This window comes from Schistocerca cancellata, chromosome 2, assembly GCF_023864275.1.
Source record: "Schistocerca cancellata isolate TAMUIC-IGC-003103 chromosome 2, iqSchCanc2.1, whole genome shotgun sequence".
Taxonomy (NCBI): Eukaryota; Metazoa; Arthropoda; class Insecta; order Orthoptera; family Acrididae; genus Schistocerca; species Schistocerca cancellata.
Window position 1 is genome coordinate 357,444,136 of NC_064627.1, and position 24,633 is coordinate 357,468,768.

General features: G+C 44.6%; 1 protein-coding gene and 1 pseudogene across 1 annotated transcript; one reads left to right on the top strand and one right to left on the bottom strand.

Moving 5' to 3' along the window:
- Window positions 1-1,784: 1,784 nt before the first annotated feature.
- LOC126161745 (uncharacterized) lies at window positions 1,785-22,663 on the bottom strand. The gene is made up of 4 exons (XM_049917785.1): window positions 22,349-22,663; window positions 22,095-22,272; window positions 20,765-21,146; window positions 1,785-2,415 (listed from the first exon to the last, which is right to left on the bottom strand). The coding sequence occupies exons 1-3, from the start codon at window positions 22,560-22,562 to the stop codon at window positions 20,789-20,791; spliced, it is 750 nt and encodes a 249-aa protein (XP_049773742.1). The 5' UTR covers window positions 22,563-22,663; the 3' UTR covers window positions 1,785-2,415; window positions 20,765-20,788.
- On the top strand, window positions 4,112-4,229 carry LOC126163789 (5S ribosomal RNA; annotated as a pseudogene).
- Window positions 22,664-24,633: the final 1,970 nt, after the last annotated feature.

Genomic DNA, 24,633 nt, shown 5'->3' on the forward strand with positions numbered 1-24,633 from the left:
AATCACTACACCACCTTGCTCGGTCTTATACAAAAAGTGAAAGTTCAAGTTCTAGCGTGACTTTCTAAGCTTCAAGAGTGTGCAATCCATCATTCACCAGTTGGTCAGCGATCGACTGCCTTTTTTGCATTAGTATTTATCCAGGAATTTCCAGTCTCATAAATATGTGAGTACTGAGAGGTATCACTCAACAGATTTGATGAGAATAATATCTAACATCGATTTGTCGATCCTGCCTAGGAAAAAAATTTAATTTTCTTAAAAAGAAGCCTTTTTAGTTTTATTCTCCCATTCTGTTGTTTCCTAAGCTATAGGATGGTACTGTACTATCACTACCACAGGCTGACACAATTGATGGCTACTACGAAGTTAAGACTGAGCTGACATTTCATGAATAACTGCAGTACATGAGAGGTTTTTCCATCTGTCAGAAATTCCTGTTCATGAAATTTCTAAACAGCTAATACCTATGACATCATTAGGAGTAAGATATACAAAATAATAGATTTGATGGATAAAAAGTAAGCACGCATAAAAAGTATGGTTGTGGACACTACTGAAATTGTTTGGGAATGAGAAATCACAAGGATGGCAATTTTACATAGAAATCCTTCATTTAAAACAAATGCAAACTGTACGAAAACGTTAGTCGGCTATGAAAAAGATACGATACCAAAGGAGAGTGTGGGAATACGAGAAACTACATGCCATCAATGGGAATACATCACCAGCAGACAATCTTGAAAGGAAGCAGATATCTTTTATATAAGAAGATCAAGCCATGAATGGTTACTGAGGACAGATATGCATCAGTTTTAGGGAAATATCAGGTAAAATAACAATTGGTATGAAGACTTAATCATCTATTTTTTCACTCTGCTGTCCACCCCTGGTAGCTGAGTGGTCAGCGTGACAGACTGTCAGTCCAAAGGGCCCGGGTTCGATTCCTGGCTGGGTCGGAGATTTTCTCCGCTCAGGGACTGGGTGTTGTGTTGTCCTAATCATCATCATTTCATCCCCATCGACGCGCAGGTCACCGAAGTGGCGTAAAATCGAAAGACCTGCACCAGGCGAACGGTCTACCCGACGGGAGGCCCTAGCCACACGACATTTCATTTCATTTTCACTCTGCTACTGTGCAATAATTTTTCAAATTCCAACTTCTTTGGAGTAATTTTTATACTACATTTAAGAAGAGGTCTTACATTACCACAAAATACCAACTAAAAAACAGGAAGAAATTCATGAAATATTTGAAAGAAGCCTATCTCCAAGGATGGCATTTTAAATTCATAAGTCTGTATTGGCAAAACAACAAAACACTTCACAAAAAATTCATTCACTGCAGTGTTCTCTCACTAAAACACTCTGTCACTGATTTATGATAAAAGACTAACGGAGATATATCTTTTAATATAGCAACTGACAACTAGTGGATTACCTCTGAAGAAAAAAAAATACACTAACTTTAGCGTGATGTTGCTAGGAGCAGTGTGGCCTTTATGCCTGCTAGATTTTACATTTGAGCGGAATGTTGATAACTATATGATGCCAATACTGTAGAATTATTATACGAATGGTCATATTAGTTAATATCTTGCAGTATATCAACCATGAAGAATTCCATTAAAATCTTTCTTAGTATGGTAATGAGAGTTACTAACAATCTGCCAAAAACACATGCACACTCTGACCTTATTGCAGGAATAATTTTATCGAGCTGCATTTTTAAATTTATTTACACAAAATCAGATCCTGTAGTATATTATACTACATAATGATTAATATTTAACACTATTATTTATTTATTAGTATTCTTATCCTTCATTACATTATTTGCAATGACAGTCATTCTTCAGTATTTCATTTACAAAGCAAAGGTTGTAGTATATATAGTCAGTGTTTACCCACTGAACTAACGCAAAGAGAAATGAACACTCCTGTACAACAAAATACAAATTACCCCATGCAAGTATACTTCTCATCATTAATCAATGTAACAAAAAAGTCCTGCTCCACTTGACAGCGAGTTATTCACAGCATCTGACTTGTATGAAATTCTCTCACTGTTCTAGTTGCAGAACATTTTCAGCAGAAACTCAGCAGTAAGCCATAAAATAATTATATAAAAGGCACACTTCACTTTCAGTAGTCTTCTTCCATCTATGAAGATGATGTAGACTTTTGAATATCTAAATTTCTACTGAAATATGATGCACATAGAATACGGAGAGATTTTATACAGTAAATTTGTCAATTATTACACATTTTATCAATGTAATTTGTAATTACAAATTAATTACTAGACTTTGGAACAGTGGGAAAAACTGCCTCATACTTCTTGATAAAGGAGTGTGCCAATGAAAGATAAATGGGATCCACTTCTTAGATCTTAGTTAATTTGTTTCTTGTAATCTGTGAACAAATACATAACTTAGATTTTCATGTGATGAGAACAAAAAGTGACTAATGTAAGTATATATGATCACTATCTATTAGTACGTAACATCTAGTAACCCTGGTGGTTCCAGACATTAGAATTTCCCCAAATGAAAGTGCCATCAACATTTGAATCTTCTATTCTTAGGATATGTGAAGGAAAACACAGTTGTTTCCAAAATACTTCACAACATATTGGACAACAACTGAAATGGGAGAATTCCCCATAACCACAGGGTACAAAGTATGTTATCAATAGCTTCATAGACACTACTTCTGCAGGGCAAACATCTAGTTCCACCGCAAATCGATTTTCTTTTTCCTTCTGGTATTTTGTACTCAGTACATTCAGTACTCAGATGATCGAATCTTGCAACTGGCCTAACTATTCGCATGGATCAAAACAAATAAATATCTTACTCAGGCCGAGTGATCTAGAAACTAAATTGCCAAGGTGCCACTTCTCCCACTATGCAGATGTACCATTTTCAAGCTACCCATGAATATAAAAAATACCAATTTGGTTATCACATGAGGTGGATTTTTCATTCAAGGTTTGAACCATAAATGTCTTGATAAGCAGATAAATGTTTTTGCTTGGTCCAATGGCTATGAAAAATCAATAATAATGCCAAACAATATTTTTCTAACAAGGGAAACTCCCCAGCACACCCCCTTCAGATATAGTGGTAAGAGGGCTCAAAGGACAGCCCATCACAAACTGAACACAGCTCAAGCGTGAAAACAGGAAGATGGTGTACCGGACTGTGAAGAAAAAGCAAAATAGAAACAGCGAACGGCCTAAGAACAAGAAGTGTAATATGGAGCAGCCAGGAAGAAAAGTGGCGTCGTGTTAAGTGGTTACGGTGTTTGACTGCCTGGCGGACATGCTATGTTCAAACCTTCTTTGTGCCAATACTCTCCCCCCCCCCCCTCCCCGCTTTTAATTTTATTCAAATTTGTGTGTGTGTGATGGTGTAACGCTCGTTCGCAGCAGAGATGCATAAAGTAGGAACCTATAGTGACAGTTGATTCTGTACTATTGCTCTATTAACAGATTTCAAACCTAAACTGAAAACGTTTGATGACAAGGCAACAAAACAACTTAATCCTGTACCAGATGTCTGATGGGTCATACACAGCAATAGTGACAGTACATTTTTGAAGTTGTGTTTCATTTTTGAAGCACTGACTCTTGAGTTCCTGTGTTGTAACTTGGTTCACACCTGTTTATTTGTTTTCATTTCTGTGAGTTGTCTATGTGATACCTTGAATGCTCTCATTATTCATCACATTTACTTGTGACAGTAACGTATTCTTACCACATGGCTCATATTCTATAACCAACGTATAGCATGACAACTGCCAAGAATACAGAAAGAACAAACATTTCAACGACCAGATGGGCAGTTTATAAAGTTGTGGAAATGAGAGAATTTTGAACACAGCCCACTCGCTTTGCAGCCCAACACAATGACCACTTTATTATACTTCTTGTTCTTGGAGCGTTCTGTTTCTATTTTCACAGTTCAGTACACCTTTCTGTTTTCGTGCTTGATCTGTATTCAGTTTTTGACTGGCTATCCATTGGGCCACCTATCACTAAATCTTAGGGGTGTGCGATGGGGGAGTTTCCCTTGTAAGTTAACTAATACTCACTAAACTTGGCAATGCCAATGGCCTTACTGCAGTGGTAACACCGGTTCCTGTCAGATCACCGAAGTTAAGTGCTGTCGGGCTGGGCTAGCATTTGAATGGGTGACCATCTGGTCTACCGAGCACTGTTGACAAGCGAAGTGCACTCAGCCCTTGTGAGGCAAACTGAGGAGCATCTTGATTGAGAAGTAGTGGCTCCGGTCTCTTAAACTGACGTACAGCTGGGAGAGCAGTGTGCTGACCACATGTCCCCCATATCCACATCCAGTGATGCCTGTGGGCTGAGGATGACACGACGGCCGGTCGGTACGGCTGTTCAGACAGCGTTTAGTTTAAACTGGGAAATAAAACTTCAATGTGTAATCAGGAACTAATATTGAAACGAAAATCATTAAACCAAATAGGAAGTTCTATAAATGATAAACATCCTGCTAGGAATCAACATGTATTGTATTTACAATGTAGGAAAAGATAGATTGCTACTTACTGTACAGATGACACATTAAATCGCAGACAGGCACAATTTAAAGACTCTTACACGCAAGCTTTTGGGCACAACCTTCATCCGAAAAAGAAAGAGAAACACATACTAGTCATTCACACAAAGAAGCACACCTCAGGTAAACATGACAGCAAACTCCAGCTGCTTGGATCAGAACAGACTCTGGTCTGAGCTGCCAGAGTTGGTGGTTGTGTATGCGTGAGATGTGCTTGCTTCTCTGAATGGTGTGTTTTCCCCTTTCTTTTTCTGACGAAGCCTGTGCCTGAAAGCTTATGTGTAAGTGTCTTAATTGTGCCAGTCAGCAACTGAATGTATGATCTTTACAGTTAGCAGCAAGCTATATTTTCCCACGCTGTTGGTATTCCAATCTGGAATTTCTGTTGGATGTATTTTATTTGTTATTCTTTTTAACTTATATTCAGGCAACAGTTTCCAGAAGCGGACAATGGACATTAATCAAGACAATCAAATGAATTAATGCCACAATACTGACTTCACTATCATACTTCCTGAAAGCAAAGGTTTCTAATCCCTCACAGATTATGTGCTCAAAACAGGTATCAATTTAAAAAAATTAATATGTACAGAGAGAGCAACAGGCTGGAAGTTCAAATCACCTGTACGAAATCAAAACCTACAATATAATACACTATGGTACAGTCTAGTACAATACAACACCCAACCCGAACTTTAAGGCCACACTCTTTCTTACCAAGTTGTCTACACTTACATCCACAACAACTGAGCAACTAGATCAGCTAACTTCTTACAATTTTTTAAATCTTATGTCCATCAATAATATCACATGTTTAGCTCTACTCTCTCTTGCCTCTTTGAATGTTGCACACATTCTTCTTATCTACATAATACCCAGCATACCACTGCAAAGTGCAGCATCATATATTACAGTTTCTTTCAATTCCAATCATATTTGGAGTGTGAGAATAATGACTGCTTAAATGCCCCTGTGCATGCTGAAATTAGATTAACTTTCTCTTCATGGCAGGGGGCTGAAGACTATCTCTAGATTCTTCACCCAAGTTCTTGAACTTTTGTAAGTGAACTTTCATGGAATAATTTATCTACAAGTGTCTGCCAACACAGATTTTTCAGAATTTCCCTTATGCTTTCCCACGAGTCAAATAAACCTGTGACCATTTGGGCAGCCCTTCTTTGTACACATTCAGCATTGCTGGTTGATCTATTTGACAATTTTTCCTTCATGTGAAACCACAGTTATATAAAACTCACAGAAAGATATAAATGCCATCTGACTGTATGATATGCTTTATAACATGATCTAGAATTCAGCCTTAGGCCATTTTCAAATATTACAAATGTCAAAAATCATCTGACTTGGGTGGAACACAAGTTAACATTAAGATATATATATATTTGGCACAATTAAAATACAGAAAGTCAGGTGCTGCTATTAATATTGCCGGCCACATTATTAACATATAAAATGAACAACAAGCATGCCTAAAATTACTTCTATTTTTCTCGGTGACTCTCCGTCTGAGATAACATGCTGGGCCCTCCCTATCAGTAAAGCCTCAATCCACTCACAAAGTTAGATTGATATCCCACATGATTGTACTTTCAGCAGCAAGTGCATGTCTTATACTGTGCCAAATGCTTTTCGGAAGCCAAGAAAACCTGCACCTATACAACTGCCTTGGTCCACGACTTTCAAGGTGTTACATGAGAAAAGCGAAAGTAGAGTTTCATATGATTGGTGTTTTTTGAATACATGCTGGTTAACAAACAGGTGGTCATTCTATAGAGGTATCTCATTATGTTCAAATTGATAATGTGTTCTAGGATTCTACAAAATGTACATGCCAATTGAACTATAGTCTCTTAGATCACTTTTGTTAGCCTTCTTGTACATGGGTTGGACTGGAGCTTTTTTTTTCCAACCATTGGGCACAGGTTTTTCATCATGGGATCTATGCCATATTATGGTTGAAATGGGAGCTAATTAAGCAGCAAATTTTGTATAGAATCTGATAGGGCTCCCACTGGGTCCTGGGCCCTGTTTAATTTTAGTTATTTTAGATGTTTCTCAATGCCAAGACACACACACACACACACACACACACACACACACACACACACACACAGAAATGAAAGATTGTGTGTTATTATTGGCTGGGAGAACCCATCTGGGGTAGTTTGGCCACTGGGTGAAAGTCTTTCTACTTAATGCAACTTTGGTGACTTGCACCTTGATCACAATGATGAGATGAAAAGATCAGGATAGCATAAACACCCAGTCTCTGAATGAAGCAATCTCGAACCTGGCTACGAATTAAACATGGGACCCTGCTATCTAGAGGCAGTGATGCTAAGCATTAGATCATGAGCTTTGCAAGGACAGGGAAGGAAGGACAGGGACGGACACACGTGTGTTTTCATGTTTTGAGGGAGGGAGAGAGAGAGAGAGAGAGAGAGAGAGAGAGAGAGAGAGAGAGAGAGAGAGAGAGAGAGATATTCACAGTACTCTAATTTATAAAATGAATTTTGGTGGTTTAGAGGAAGCTGAATAGTCCATTACATGCCTCACATGGTTTTACTCTTTAAGAGATTCATGGTTTACAATACATCAATGTTTTGGACAATGTAACTTCAGGCCAGCTCACTCAAACATGTCATCAAGACTGTGAAATTATGCGAATAAAACAGAAACTTATGTACTGTCAGACCTGTTATATGAAATACACAGTTGGACAGTGTAACAAGTTGCAATAACTTCAAACGTTGCAAATGTGGTCATGTCAAGGCTTCAGTAGCTCAGTTGGTAGTGCACTTGCCCGTGAAAGGCAAAGGTCCCGAGTTCGAGTCTCCATACGGCACACAGTTTTAATCTGCCAGGAAGTTTCATATCAGTGCACACTCCACTGTAGAGTGAAAATTTCATTCTAGAAACAACCCCCAGGCTGTGGCTAAGCCATGTCTCCTATCCTGAGTCCGGCAACCGAAGATGAAGTTGCAGGGCAGTCAAAGAAGGACATAGCGAAGAATATGGGCCATGTCAACCGGGCGCCACACCGACACTGAGGTGGGTCTTCATGGTGCAGGAGGTAGCCGTGGGTCAGTCAAGCATGGCCAATACGGAGCCGGCAGAGAACCACGGAGTCCCTGAGAGAGGCCCTCATCGAGGACTTACACATTCGCAGTCCCCTAAATGGCTCGCAGTTTGTTGTGCGTACTGAGATTTCGCCATTCTGTCTCCCAAAGCTGAAAAACCTTGCGGCGTAATAACGAACGCAGGTCAGATGCGGGGATGCCCATCTCCAGAAGTGGTTTCCGTGTAGCCTGTTTGGCCATCCTGTCAGCAAGTTCATTTCCTGGGATTCCGACATGACCAGGGATCCAGATGAACACCACTGAACAACGGGACCATTCCAGGGCATAGATGGACTCATGGATGGAAGTTACCAAAGGATGACGAGGGTAGCACTGGTCGACAGTTTTCAGGCTGCTCAAGGAGTCAGTACATAAAAGAAAAGACTCCCCACGGCATGAATGAAGATACTGAAGTGCACAAGAAATGGCCACCAGCTCTGCAGTGAATAAACTGCAGCCATCAGGTAAGGAATGCTGTTCAGTATGGGTGCCATGCACGTAGGCAAAGCCAATGCGACCATCAGCCATCAAGCCGTCGCTTAATGGAGTCCTTAAGACCATGTGGAAGGTCCAGAAGAAGCTGCTGCCAAGACATACACTAAGGCGTACGTGAACGGACCACAAGTAAAGGTAGTGAAGGGAAGGACTCCAGTTCAGAGAGAAGGGACCACACACAAACCACAATCGTTAGCTCTGACCTAGGCCACTGAGGTGGGAGATTGACTGCTGTGGGCGGGAAAAGGAGACAGTAATTCAGATGCTCAGGGGAATGTGTGCTGTGTAACTGGCGAGCAGTTGTGCATGTCTGATCTGCAATGGAGGGACACCAGCCTCCACCAGTACGCTGGTCACCGGACTCGCCCTAAAATCTCCTGTTGCTAATCGAACCCCACAGTGGTGCACAAGGTGGAGTAAATGCAATGCTGAAGGCACTGCCGAACCATAAACCACACTCCCATAGTCAATTCGGGATTGGACAAGGGCTCTGCAGCAGTGTAGAGCGATCTGCACCCCAAATGGTGTTGCTCAGGCAACGGAGGGTATTGAGGTGCTGACAGCACTTCTGCTTAAGCTGACAAAGAAGAGGGAGCCAAGTCAATCGAGCATTGAAAACCAGCTCTAGGAATCGATATGTCTCCACTACAGCGAGTGGATCATCATTAAGGTAATGTGCTGGTTCCGGATGAACAGTACAACACCAACAGAAGTGCATGAACACAGCTGAAAACTGGAGGCTGTGGGCTAGAGCCCATGACTGTGCCTTGTGGATGGCTCCCTGTAGGCACCGCTCAGCAACAACAGTACTGGAGCAGAAGTATGAAATGCAGAAGTCGTCTGCATACAGAGAAGGTGAGACGGAGGGTTCGACAGCTGCTGCTAGACCATTAATGTCCACTAAAAATAGAGTGACACTTAATACAGAGCCCTGCAGGATTCCGTTCTCCTGGATATGGATGGAACTATGGGAGGCACCAACTTGGAAATGGAAAGCACAGAGTGACAGTAAGTCTTGGATAAAAATCAGGAGCTGGCCCCGGAGACCCCACTCATACAATGTGGCGAGGATATGATTTCGCCAGGTCGTGTCGTATGCTTTACGTAAGTAAAAAAAGACGGCAACCAGGTGTCACCGACTGTAAAGGGCTGTTCGGATGGCAGACTCGAGGGACACAAGATTATCAGTGGTAGAGCGACCCTGCAGGCCATGTGACTCCAGGACCCAACCCAACTGCTGACATACTATATGTTCCAGCAGCTTACAGAGAATGTTGGTGAGGCTGATGGGCTAATAGTTATCCACATCAAGTGGGTTTTTACCAGGTTTGAGCACCGGAATGATGGTGCTCTCCCGTCATTGCGATGGAAAGACACCATTGCATCAGATCCGGTTGAAGATAATGAGGATATGTTGCTTGCAGTCAGATAAGAGGTGTTTAATCATCTGACTGTGGATCCAATATGGCCCAGGAGCTGTGTCGGGGCAATGTGCAAGGGCACTGAGGAGCTCCCACTATGTAAATGGGGCATTACAGGATTCCCTGTGGCGTGTAGTGAACGAGAGGATTTTTCCTTTCAGCCGCCATTTGAGAGTGCGAAAGGCTGGGGTATAATTCTCCGATGTAGAGGCTCGAGCATAGTGCTCAGCAAAGTGCTCGGCAATCGCGTTGCGTCGGTAGATAACACGCCATTTATGTTAACACCGGGAACATCTGTTGGGGTCTAGTACCCAATAACACGTTTGATCTTTGCCCAGACCTGGGAATGTGACGTATGGCACCCAATCAATGGTTGACACTTATCTCCCCCAACACTCAGCCTGCATCTGTCGTTTGATAATGTAGCGACCACAGGCACAGAGCCGTTTAAAGGCTATGAGGTGTTCCAGGGAAGGGTGCCGCTTATGCCGCTGTAGAGCTCGCCGATGCTCCTTAATTGCTTCAGCAACTTCCGGCGACCACCAAGGGACTGCCTTACGCCTTGGGCACCCTAAAGAGCAAGGGATCGCATTTTCTGTCACTGAAACAATTGTTGTAGTCACCTGCTCAACCATCACAATGACGTTACCGTATAGGGGAGATTCAACAGTGACAGCAGAGGTGAAAGTTTCCCAGTCCGCCTTGTTTAAAGCCCGTCTGGGCAGGTGTCCTCGGACCTGATGCTGGGGCAGTGACAGGAAGATGGAGAAGTGGTCACTACCACATAGGTGGTCGTCATGTGCTCTCCAGTGGATAAATGGGAGAAGTCCTGGGCTGCAAACTGATAAATCAATGGCCCAGTAACTACCATGAGCCACACTAATATGTGTGGCAGCCCCAGTATTTAAGAGGCAGAGGTTGAACTGAGACAGTAAAGTTTCGACATCTCTGCCACAGCCAGTAAGCATGGTACCACCCCACAAGGGGTTATGGGCATTAAATCTCCCGTAAGCAGGAAAGGTTTAGGGAGTTGATCAATCAGTGCAGCTAATACATTCAGGGGTACTGCACCATCTGGAGGAAGATATACACTGCAGACAGTTATTTCCTGCGTTGCCCTTATTCCGACAGCCACAGCTTCAAAAGGGGTTTGAAGGAGCACATGTTCACTACAGACTGAGTTTAGGACATGAACGCAAACCCCACCTGACACACTATTATAGTCGCTACTGTTCCTGAAATATCCCTTATAGCCGCAGAGGGCAGGGGTCCGCATTGCCGGGAACCAGGTTTCCTGAACGGCAATGCAGAAAGCAGGTGTAAAGCTTAACAGTTGCTGTAGCTCAGCCAGGTGGTGGAAAAAACCGCCACCATTCCACTAGAGGATGACATGTCAGACTGGGAAGGCATGGAACATTCAATTGGGCAGTTAATGCCTCAGAGTCACCTACTGCCACTGTCTGATTGCTTGAGCAGTCTATATCCATTGTGTCCGAGGGTTTGGTGAGATCTAGGTAATCAGCAGGTGCCAAAATCTCCACCCCATCCTCAGACACAGAGTTTTTTTTTTTTTTTTTTTTTTTTTTTTTTTTTTTTTTTGTGGTTTTAGGGCGCAAAACATCTATGGTCATTAGCACCCAGCCCGTGACTTAAGACAGTAAAAAACCGAAATTGAAAACCAGCAGCAATGGGAACAAAGTCAGAAAATTGGAGAAACTAAAAATAGAAGAAAGCTTAAAAATCTGCTACAGAAAGGGGGTGGTTGTCCCCAAAAAAAGCTTCAAATGACTGACGTCATTTCACTGTCACTAATAAACTGGAGAACGCGGTCGGCTGAGCGCGTGTCATCTGCTAAAATCGACGATAAATCAGGCAATAGATGTAGACGGGAGCGTAACGGATTAAAATAGGGGCATTCAATTAAAAGGTGTCTTACCGTCCACAGCTGAGAGCAGTGGGGACAGAGTGGGGGAGGATCGCCGCTTAAAAGATGTCGATGGCTAAAACGACAGTGCCCTATCCGGAGTCTAGCTAAAATTACCTCCTCCCGACGACGCGTTCGGGAGGAAGAGGTCCAAGCGCAAGGAAGGGCTTTCACTTCCCGCAATTTATTACGGGGAAGTGCCGACCAATGCGCATGCCATAAATGAGCAACTTGGCGACATAAACCGCTCCGTATATCAGTGAAGGGAAGCGACTGAATAGCTGGCCGAGGAAGAGAGACTGCAGCCTTGGCCGCTATATCGGCCGCCTCATTCCCACAGATACCAGCGTGTCCCGGGAGCCAGAGAAACGCCACCGAGATGCCCCCCAGGTGGAGCAAGCACAGACAGTCCTGAATCCGGTGGACCAGAGGGTGCACAGGGTAAAGAGCTTGGAGACTGAGGAGAGAGCTGAGAGAATCTGAGCAGATAACGTACTGTATCCGCTGATGGCGGCGGATGTAGTGGACAGCCTGGAGAACAGCGTAAAGCTCCGCAGTATAAACCGAACATTGGTCAGGAAGCCGAAAGCGATTTGGGGTGTCGCCAACAATATAGGCACTCCCTACACCTAACGATGTTTTCGAGCCGTCGGTGTAAATAAATGTGGCGTCCGTCATTTGTGCACATAGAGCAGCAAATGCCCGACGATAAATAAGTGTAGGGGTACCATCCTTGGGAAATTGACAAAGGTCACGGAGCAGGCAGATCCGGGGACGGAGCCAAGGCGGTGCTGTACCCCAAGTTGTCAAGAAGGTTTTAGGAAAGCGGAAGGAAAGAGAATGGAGCAGTTGACGGAAGCGGACTCCCGGGGGTAGTAGGGAGGAGGAGCGGCCTGCATACCCTACATCAAAGGAGGCGTCGAAAAAAAGGTCGTGGGCTGGATTAGCAGGCATGGAAGACAGATGGCTAGCATAACGACTCAGGAGGACTGCTCGCCGATTGGACAGCGGAGGTTCAGCAGTCTCAGCATAAAGGCTTTCCACAGGGCTAGTGTAAAAAGCTCCAGACACTAAACGTAATCCACAGTGGTGGATAGAATCGAGACGCCGAAGAATAGACAGCCGAGCAGAGGAGTAGACTATGCTTCCATAATCCAATTTCGAGCGTACTAAGGCGCGATAGAGGCGGAGAAGGACCACTCTGTCCGCTCCCCAGGAGGTACCATTCAGGACACGGAGGGTGTTAAGTGATCGCAGACAGCGAGCCGAAAGATAGGAAACGTGGGAGGACCAGCATAGTTTTCTGTCAAACATAAGACCCAAGAATTTAGCGACGTCTGAAAACGGAAGGTTGACAGGACCTAGATGTAAGGAGGGCGGAAGAAACTCCTTACGTCGCCAAAAATTGACACAAACGGTCTTACTGGGTGAAAAACGGAAGCCAGTTTCGATGCTCCACGAGTGGAGGCGATCGAGACATCCTTGAAGACGTCGTTCAAGAAGGCTGGTCCGTTGAGCGCTGTAGTAGATCGCAAAATCGTCCACAAAGAGGGAGCCCGAGACATCATGAGGGAGACAATCCATAATTGGATTTATGGCGATGGCAAACAGTACAACACTCAGCACGGAACCCTGGGGTACCCCGTTTTCTTGGGAGAAAGTACGGGAGAGAGTAGTGTTCACCCGCACCCTAAATGTGCGCTCTGCCATAAATTCGCGAAGAAAAAGGGGCAGCCGGCCTCGAAAGCCCCAAGAGAACAGTGTGCGGAGGATGCCTGTCCTCCAACAGGTATCGTATGCTCTCTCCAGATCAAAAAATATTGCTACCGTTTGGCGTTTCCGGAGAAAATTGTTCATGATGTAAGTGGAGAGAGCAACAAGATGGTCAACTGCAGAACGATGCTTTCGGAATCCGCATTGGGCAGGTGTTAAAAGACTGCGGGATTCCAGCCACCAAGCTAAACGGTAATTCACCATACGCTCCAAAACCTTACAGACACTACTCGTGAGAGAAATGGGACGATAGCTAGAGGGGAGATGTTTGTCCTTTCCAGGTTTCGGAACGGGAATGACAATAGCTTCCCGCCACCATCTGGGAAAGGTACTGTCGGTCCAAATTCGATTATAAAGGCGAAGGAGGTAACGCAGACTATGGGTTGATAAATGCAGCAACATCTGGACATGGATTCCATCCGGTCCTCGGGCGGAGGAGCGAGAAGAAGAGAGGGCATGTTGGAGTTCCCGCATGGAGAAAACAGTATTGTAGCTTTTGTGATTTGGAGAGGAGAAAGCAAGATGTCGCACTTCTGCTGCACGTTTCTTCGGGAGAAACGCTGGCGGGTAATTTGAAGAGCTCGAAATCTCAGCAAAGTGCTGACCCAATGAGTTACAAATTGCGACGGGGTCCACTAAGGTATCATGCGCGACAGTGAGCCCAGAGACCGGGGAGAAACTAGGCGCGCCTGAGAACCGTCGAAGCCGACTCCAAACTTCCGAGGAGGGAGTGAAGGTGTTAAATGAGCTAATAAAGAATTTCCAGCTTGCCTTCTTGCTATCGCGGATGACGCGACGGCATCGCGCACGGAGCTGCTTATAGCGGATACAGTTGGCCAAAGTAGGATGGTGACGGAAATTGCGTAGAGCACGTTGCCGCTCACGTAGTGCATCACGGCATGCCTCGTTCCACCAAGGAACTGGGGGGCGCCGGGGCAATTCGGAGGTGCGTGGTATTGAACGTTCCGCAGCTGTAAGAATAACGTCGGTAATATGTGTGACCTCATCGTCGACGCTGGGAAAGCGACGGTCATCGAATGTCGCGAGAGACGAAAAAAGTGTCCAATCGGCTTGGGCAAATTTCCAGCGTCGCGAGCGCATATATGGCAGTGGAGACTGCAGTCTAAGGACACATGGAAAGTGGTCACTCGAGTGTGTATCATCAAGGGCGAACCATTCGAAGCGCCGAGCTAGCGGAACAGTACCGACCGCAAGGTCCAAATGAGATAAATTTGTCGTGGAGGCAGACAAAAATGTGGGGACCCCAGTGTTGAGGCAAACTAGATCCGCTTGGTGGAAGACGTCTAGCAATAGAGAGCCACGTGGACAAGGATGAGGAGATCCCCAAAGCGGGTGGTGGGCATTGAAGTCCCCAACCAGCAAATAGGGGGGTGGAAGCTGACCAAGAAGATGAAGGAGATCAGCTCGTGCCATTGGTGTGGATGATGGAATGTATACAGTACAAAGAGAGAACGTGTATCCAGAAAGGGAAAGACGGACGGTGACAGCTTGGAAGGAACTGTTTAAGGGGATCGGGTGATAATGGAGAGTATCATGGAGAAGAATCATGAGTCCTCCATGGGCTGGAGTGCCTTCAACAGAGGGGAGGTCATATCGGACGGACTGAAAGTGAGGGAGAACAAAGCGGTCATGGGGACGCAGCTTTGTTTCCTGAAGACAGAAGATAACCGGCGAGTAGGAGCGTAAGAGGACCGACAATTCATCCCGATTGGCTCGAATGCCGCGGATATTCCAGTGGATAATGGACATGGGGTGAAAAGAAAATGGAGGAATGTGACCAAAGTTGCTGTCAACTCAAAGACTGCTCGGAGCTAGCAACTGACAGCATGGAATGGCATTCAGCCGAAGGCAGAAGATCCTGATCCATAGGTTGGTCAGGAGCAGTCCCTGCCACCAGCGATCGGCCGGTTGACCGGCCACCAGCAGTGCGCCTCGGAGACACAGAAGATGGCCGAGGGCGATTTCCGCCAGGTGGTGCTGTAGAGGGGGCACGCCTTGGCGGAGAAGGAGAGGAACTGGGTTTCTTTGTAGCCTTCTTGGAAGAATGTGGTTTAGATGAAGAAGGAACCGATGGTTGTGAAGTTGCGGTACGTAAAAACTCTTCACGAGTATGCTCTTTTTTCGAAGACTTGGCGTCCGACTTTTGGGCTCGAGATGTAGCAGAACCCGACGAAGGGTGAGCCATAGAGTGGGCAGGCGAAAGTGGTGAAGTTGAACGAGCGATCTTTGCGCTGGCCGATCTGACGACCGTGGTACTAAAGGTGAGGTCGCAAGTCTGCGTGGCCGCCTCCTTTGTTGGCCGAGGAGAAGCAAGGACAGTGCTGTATTTTCCTGTCTGAGGCACGGTGGGCTTGCGACTGGCGAATAATTTTCGTGCAGCAAAGGTCGACACCTTTTCCTTCACCCTTATTTCCTGGATGAGCTTCTCGTCCTTAAAAACGGGGCAATCTCGAGAGGAAGCAGCGTGGTCACCCATACAGTTGATGCAGCGAGGGGATGGAGGTGGACAAGCACCCTCATGGGCATCCTTGCCACACGTAACACATTTGGCTGGATTGGAACAGGACTGGCTGGTGTGATTGAACCGCTGACATCGATAGCAACGCGTAGGGTTTGGGACGTAAGGGCGAACGGAAATTATCTCATAGCCTGCTTTGATTTGCGATGGGAGTTGAACTGTGTCAAATATCAAGAAGACAGTGCGGGTTGGAATGATGTTCGTGTCAACCCGTTTCATTACTCTATGAACTGCCGTTACGCCCTGGTCAGACAGATAGTGCTGAATTTCTTCGTCAGACAATCCATCGAGGGAGCGTGTATAAACGACTCCACGCGAGGAATTTAAGGTACGGTGCGGTTCCACCCGGACAGGGAAGGTGTGGAGCAGAGAAGTACGCAGCAATTTTTGTGCCTGGAGGGCACTGTGTGTTTCTAACAACAGGGTGCCATTCCGTAATCTGGAACAAGACTTTACAGGACCTGCTATTGCGTCGACACCTTTCTGAATAATGAAAGGGTTGACCGTGGAGAAGTCGTGACCTTCATCAGACCGAGAAACAACAAGGAACTGTGGCAACGATGGAAGAATCGTCTGTGGCTGAGACTCAGTATACTTACGTTTGTGAGCAGACTTAGTGGAAGGTGAGGAAACCATTGCGGAAGAATCCCCCATGATTACCGGCGTCTCCGATGGCGCGCTCCTCCCTTGTGGGGGCCCTCTCTGAGGGCACTCCCGCCTTAGGTGATTGTTCACACCTCAGGTCACACCTCCCGACATACGGACGGAGGGACCAATCGGCATTTTCGGAAGGTATCAGCTCGGGTAATCACCCCTCCCTGGGCCTGGCCGTTACCAGGGGGTACGTACGTGTCCTACCTGTCTACCCGGGGCGGGGAATTACGCGTTACCCCGTCACCGGCTACGCACGAAGGGCGTGGGTCGGCCTTCAGACACGCACAGGGAGGAAGAAAGAGAAAGGGAAAGGAAGGAAGAGAGGTCTCAAACGCCGCAGCGGAGAGAAGGGAAAGAGAAGAGGTAAGGAAAAGAGAAGGACAAAGGAAGGAAGAAGACAGAGAAGGACAAAGGAAGGAAGAAGACATAAAAGCAAGGAAGGCAAAGAATGCAGTACATTTACGAGCGTCCGTCTCCGGACGTAGGCACAAACCATACTCCCAGATGGGGAGAAAGGGAAGGAAAGAGCCAGAGGTGAGGGGAGGAGGGGCGAAGATAGGGAAGGGGAAGGATGCGGAATGGGAAGGTATGCAGCCCGGAAAGGAAGGAAGGCCACATTAGCTCGGGGTCCCGTGCTCGCTACGCACGTATCCACAAAAGAGTTGTGGACCCCCTGGGGGGAGACACAGAGTTTGTAGGTAGTGGTGGTGTGGGTGACAATGCAATTTCCTTGGTCTTAGGGGTTTTCTTTTTGAATTTCTCTCACTGCTCCTTGGGTTTCCCTGGCTGGTAGGACTTCACTGGCTCAGTCTCCAGGACTGAGGATGTGCGTGAAGCCCTACAACCAGCTGCTTTTGGGCTATTCAGCCATTGGCAGGTGTCATCTTTCCCACTAGCAGTGACCCAAGGGACCCCTTCCTAGTGAGAGAAGCCGAATAAGACTTACACTTCTCTGGCTTAGAAATGGGGATGGACGTCCCTGATGGTGGAGGAGGGGGGGGGGGCATGTTGCTCTTGAAGTAGGTGGTGCAGGAGCAAAAGGGAGGGAAGTGCTCCCCACCATCAAGGGGCAGGTGTAGTCTTCCAGCTCTGAGAGGTGACTCGGGTTGATGGAGCTGATGGTAACAGAATTGTTGTAGCAGCGGCGTAAGACGATGTCATACGCACAGGATGCAGATATTCAAATTTTCTCTTAGCCTCAGTGTAGGTCAATCGGTCCAGGGTCTTTTACTCCAATATTTTTCTTTCTTCCTGGAGAATCCTGCAGTCTGACAAGCAAGGCAAATGGTGCTCTCCGCAGTTGACACAGATGGGAGGTGGGGCACGCAGAGTATTGGGATGTGATGGGCTTCCACAACCTTGGCATGTGACGCTGGAAATACAGTGGGGAGACATATGGCGGAACTTCCAGCACTTAAAGCACCACATCAGCGAAGGGATATAGGGCTTTACATCACAGCGGTAGACTGTCACCTTGACCTTCTCAGGCAATGTATCACATCAAAGGGCAAGATGAAGGCACCGGTCGCAACCTGATTATCCCACAGACCCTGGTGGACACGCCGGATGAAATGTACACCTCACTGTTCTAAATTGGTGTGCAGCTCATTGTCGAACTGCAACAGAAGGTCCCTGTGAAATATGATATCCTGGACCAAATTTAAGCTCTTATGGGGCATGAGGGTTACAGAAACATCCCCCAGTTTGTCACAAGCAAGTAACTCCCGTGACTGGACAGAGGATGCTGTTTTGATCAAGACTGACGCAGTTCTCATTTTGGACAAGCCCTCCACCTCCTCAAACTTGTCCACTAAATGCTCAACAAAAAACTGAGGCTTCATCATCATGAAAGATTCCCCATCAGCTCTCGAACATACAAGGTACCGGGCTGGGTAAGATCCATTACCATCTTTACCCTGACGTTCCTCCCATGGTGCGGCCAGGGAGGGGAACGATTTGGGGTCGTACTTCTGTGCACTGAATTGAGCTCATGATTGCTTAGAGACTGCTGGTGTTTCACCACCAGCAAGAGATGATGGGACTACGCTTCATCGCATGGCATCTACCCTGATGCCACCCACTCCCACCACAGGCCCTCCCCACAGGCGCCACCCATCCGCTGCAAAGGCCACCTGGCAGGATGGCCATTGCCGGGAGTCCTTATGCCCCAGGGGGATGGGCATCTACCCCTTGGCATACGTGGGGAGTAAACGGTGCAGGCATCAACAGAGTGATCCCTGTGTGGTCAGGGGGCTACAATTAACAGGGTACATGGGCCCCACCACAATGGACTGGCTACCGTGCTGGATATCAAGTGCAAAGAAGTCCATGGTCGTTGTCGACGCAGAAGGCAACACTACATAGTGCATGGTGGAAAACGCACCCAGGAAGGTGGTCCTCAGCCAAGAGATGGAGAATCGGCAGGACTGCAATGCGATGATGAGAAAGTGGGCTAAAGATCTCAATGCACGATGGACACAATGCACTATGTAAGGCACCTTTCCCCAATTGGCTCACTCTTCAGGAAAATTTTGAAGAATGGAAGTCAAACCCTACAAGCAACCATCACATCAAGGCCATAACGCGTGTGTCTCCTTTTAGTCACCTCTTACGACAGGCAGGAATACCTCGGGTATATTCTAACGCCCGAACCACTGGGGGAGGTTTGTATATTATGCGAGAAGCAAAATACAACTTTAAGTGATTCAGGGAGGATGCTTCCAATTTTCCAGCACTGTGGTAGGAACCTCTGGAGAGTTTTGGTGATACATGGTGCCAAAGAGATGCTCTTTCAAAGCTAGTTTATAGGTGTGGGTGGAGAATTAGGGGCATGTGTGGCAAGAACTGTCCAACAAAACCATCGAACACATCATATTCTAGTCCCATCACAGGCATATCCTACCCCATAAGAAGCAGCACTAGCCATGAAAGCAATCATGACATATACCAATTCTGCTCTAATCTTTGCACATCCTTTTACGTGGACACGGCAATCAATCAGTTGTCTACCTCGAGAAATGGCATTGGCCATAAAATGGCCTATGAGCATAGCTCACTACTCATAGGCAGAACACCTTGCTTAGTACAACAAATTCTACTCTAAAGACACAGTTCTCTTTCCTCGGTTCTCTGTCTTCAACCCTGACTCCCCCCATTCAAACATACTCCTGCACCACACAAAGAAAGCTGAGAGTCATTTTCAATGTTGTTTATGTGTCAACTGATCATTCAGCTACAGAGTGAGTGGCAACCTCTACTCAGAACTTTATTTGTTTTCTACACATGACTGCCCCATATCATAGTAATTCATTATTTCTCTCATTCTGTACAGTGTGTAGAGCTGCTGAAGCCAAGGAGCTGGCTAGTTCGTGTGTCATGGACATAATTGGTTCATGTAATTACCATTGTTAAGGATCCCCAGTCTATTAATGACAATATATTTGAAACAGTATCCTTCAGGAAGCAAACTTAAAAGGCCAATCTCTTTAGAAATTGATGACATAGATATTTTGCATGCAAGCCTTACAAAAGACTAATAAAACTGATGAAAACTTTTTATAATAACCTACATCATTTAAATGGCTCCTGTCACACTTAACAAATCTGTTGACATCAAAAATCAAGAGTTGGGTGGAGTGATCTAGAAGATGCTTAAAGAAGTGTTTTACAGTTAACATTGTTTTGTTGTGGGTAAATGCCAACTTCATAACTGCCAACACAAAATCAGTATCCTCATTAGATTCTAACAGGATGTTACCACATTTCTCACTGTGTAAGCATTACTTTCATAAACTATCTGACTTGCCATAGAAAAAAAATCAACATTAAGGGAAAATAAAAATAACTGCAACTAACAACCTTCCCTATACCTACGGAGATGATTTAAACATACAAGTTATTAGCAAATGACCAACTGTTCCTTATCAGGACACTAATTTGACATAATTACTGAAGAAGTAAATGATAGTACATCTATTATTAGCTGTGTGAAGTTGACTACCTAATGATCCACTTGTGAAAATAAAAATCATGAACAGAAGTCAAGGAACTGCACACACAAACTACGTTGATACTTGGCACGGTGGCTGATAGGAACAACCATATATGGGAAATGTCTTTATAGTCACCCCTAATTGCATGATGTGTCAACTTAGTTTAGGCAAATATATTGCTCAATAAATTACAAAAAAAATTCTTCAAGTCCCTACACTTTAAGAGTACCCACTTACTTTAAAAAAAATGGGAGGCACTTTTTATGATCCACTATTGAACAGGTTCTTGAGGAAGTCAGTTCTAGTTTGCAAATCTCCTACGTAATTATTGTTATTCTTGCCACCAGGAATGCCATCATTAGAAGATGTTTTGCGTTTATTCACTTGAATTTCACTGTCAGTTTTCCGCTGATGATAATCAATGTCTTGTTTGCCGAGTGTATCATTCATCACCTTTAAACCAGTAACACCTTTGTGTCTACGAAGTTTTTCACTCCTGTCAATATTCTGAGAGAAGTAATTAGCTTCTCGTTTTGCCTGGGATATTTCTGCTCTCAAACGTTGTTTACGGACAGCTCTTTCATAAGCTAATCTTTCACTGAGATGAACCCATTTGAACCTGCAAAAAAAAAAAAAAATTATTATCTAAATATAAATGCAACATGTATATTTTATTGGCGGCAATACATTTAGTACTTGCACTGTTTTCCATATAGCTGTGATGGAAAACAGTTCTCTGATGTACATCAGGTCTTGAATACAAATTTGAAACCACAATGGTGGCAAAATGCAACTTCTATTAAATCTGTCACATGGGATTGAGTGGTTAAAGACTTAAATGTGATTTGAGACTTTCTCGGCGTATTCCATTCGTGAAATCTTCTCGGGTGATCAGCCGAGTAAAGGCGTCGTCTTCTCGCAACGTTTCGAAGGGTTTCGTACCCATCATCTTCAAGCGAAGTGAAGATGATGGGTACGAAACCCTTCGAAACGTTGCGAGAAGACGACGCCTTTACTCGGCTGATCACCCGAGAAGATTTCACGAATGGGTTAAAGACTTGTTTCAGTTCTGCATGAATCATTAAAACAGTAACCTCCCAACTTATCACCAAAACTTGCGTGCTACATCACAAGATAAAATGGTTACTTTCTAAAAATAATACTAAAGCAGTCTAGGCGAACAACAATATCTGTTTTACAAAAAGTGACTGCTGATTTTCTACGAAGTCATTATGTCAAATTTTGTTTGTATATTTGCAAAATTAGTACAGCACGTCATTGTGAGTGGATTTTTGCAATGTGAAGCAGTAAGTACGTTCTGTGATACACGCAGTTTGTTTATACAAAACATGGCAAAATGTGCAAAGATACTTTCTGGTCGGGTTTATTTTTATTCGAGCTCCAATCCTTCGCACATCAAGATAGTAGTAGGGTGTTGGGATTAAGAAGTTTGCAAGTACAATATATTTGTATGTAAGGTTTTTACACTTACAGACATTTAGTACGCCGTACTTCGATTTAAGCCATAAAAATCACTAGGTAGATAACAAGACAAAACATAAATTACCTTGGCAGATATTTTATGCACCAAATATGGTCATAAAATTTGCTTTTCTTTCTTCCGCCTATCTGCGTGTTGTTTAAGGTCTGCGCAACGAATTTGGCCACTTTTTTTCTTTTGAATTCAACCCAGCCTTCTGTGAAATGTTTGGCTGGCTTTCTCTTTTTGTTGCCGACTTCCCTACCTGAAAAGGAAAAGGACAAACCCTAATCTAGAGTTCGAATACTACAGAAAGGTATGTATATTGTACTGTATATTACCTGTATCTGCTGGTTGTAAATAAACTCTTCCTAACTCGCCAAACTGCCCAAAAATCTCTCTCACTTTGGTGACGTTCATATACGGTGGAATTGTAGATAAATATATTATTCCACGTTTCGCCTTGCTGGTTTCCCTTTGCACTCGGACTTTGTCTGTACTTAAACTTTCATCGTCGACAACCGATCCATCACTTACACTGCCTGAGAAAGACATCGTTCTTATGTCAACTTCTTTCGTAGTAAGTACGATACATAAACACTACACACAACAACTGTACCACGTGCTATCCAAAGTTATTGTACCGATAAGATAGAGCTGAGATGGAATAATCAAAGTCTTACTACACAGATTGTGGTCGATACTGAGAGCGAAAGGATGCCGAAATAGCGCTCAACAGACACAAGAACTTCAAGCCAATCAGAGACATCAATCGCTCCATATTTCAGGAATATTTCTTAATGCTGTAGGGGTGCTGCTGACGGCGTGTACCGTATGTAAGACGTAGGGAACCTTTCTACACTCTTTTTCGTATTTTGATTCTCTAAAGGCCCGTCCACACGCAACGATCTGTCTGCACAAATGTCTGTGCACATCACATCTGCGCAGACAGATCGTTGCGTGTGGACAGAAGATTTGCACCAACCTGAGGTGCGTGCAAACCTGGAAGTTGGAGTTTTGAGGGAAACCTCTCAAATCTGTGGGTTCAAACCACATCTGCGCAGACAAGTTGGAGCGTGTGGACAGGAGATCGCCGCAAATCTGGCGCGAAACAGCTGTTTGCTCAGTCTAGTGTTTGTCTTTGTGCGCACAGGGCATTAAAATGGCTGATACTCGTCAGTGTTCTCGAGAGTTTGTAAGTGAATTCATTGAAATATATAGAAACCACATATGTTTGTGGAGGATTAACACTGAATATAGTGACTGAGACAAAAAGACAGCAGCATACAATGCTCTAATTGAAAAATAGCGGGCAGTTGACACCTCGGCAAACAGAGAAACAGTAATAAAAAAAATTCGTTGCGAACTGTTTACCGAAAAGATTTATCCAAAGTTCAGAAATCTAGAAGATCTAGTGTAGGAGTTTTGTATCCTGGAACAAAAGTTTGTAACGGGTTGCTTCTACACAGTCGCGAACTGAAAATGCCTACTCAGAAACAAAGTAAACCATAGCTCATTGGCCATGTAGGTATATAATTTCAAATAATATAGGCCTATTGTGTTTCAAACACGTCTACAGCACCAAAAATATTATCTGTCACTTGACAGACTTAATTTACTTGACTTGCCTTCATGAACTCATCCTTCCAGACAGCGTAAATAGCTTCACATATGTTGGGTATTATTTCACTCCAAAGCTTGTTTCGATATTACCAGTTGAAAATTTCAAATTCTTATAGCTCCTTCCTGTTGCTAGGAATCTTAATGTTACTGCCAGACGTTCATGATGAGAAATTGCCCTTCTCATACAAGTATTTTTCTCATAATATGAGGGGTTACAAGCTTTAAGAGATAATTATAAGTTTCGACATCCATCCGCAAATAATTTCGCCAGTCGTTAGGTTCGCCCTGCATCTCGCGCAGTAAATTTACGAGAGAAAACTGCTGTCGCTTTAGCAGCCACTGTCTACACCATTTTGACCCCTTTCTCTGTTTCCTGCGGTTGGTCTGAATGTTTTTGCAACACAAGTTGCGAACACAGACCACAACAGAACTTCTTCCATTTCTATATTTCAAAATAACTGAATTAAATTTTTGACGTTTACGGGGAGCGTTGTCGCTTGCCACCGATATTTCTGTTCTACACCGACAGATGGCGGGCAAGTAGTAGATTGGGCTTTGTGTCATGTGAACACACCACATTTGCAGCGATCTTTTGCATGTACAGACATCTGCGCCGATGTCTGCGCAAACAGATCGTTGCGTGTGGACCGGGCTTAAGGTAGCACCATAGTGAGACATAAAGGGAACGTTTCCTCCAAATTATAAGGTAAAATAAATAAAAAATAAGTGCAAGATCACCCAGCATTTCTGTAAAACTCCCGAGCCAAGTGACTGGCTTGTTCCAAATCTAGCATTATATTTCCAAATCCCTTCCATCTCCTCCTTTATCAAATTGACATATGTGAATTATGGCAAGCAAAATCAGATGATCTTCTGAGGATTGTGAGACCATATGTTAGTTTACACCTGGTCAGTAAGTGCAGTACACAACACTGTGAGCAGGGGTTGTGGTACATTTATCAGTTGTAGGCTGTTTTGAGGTGTGTAAAAGTATTATTCATGA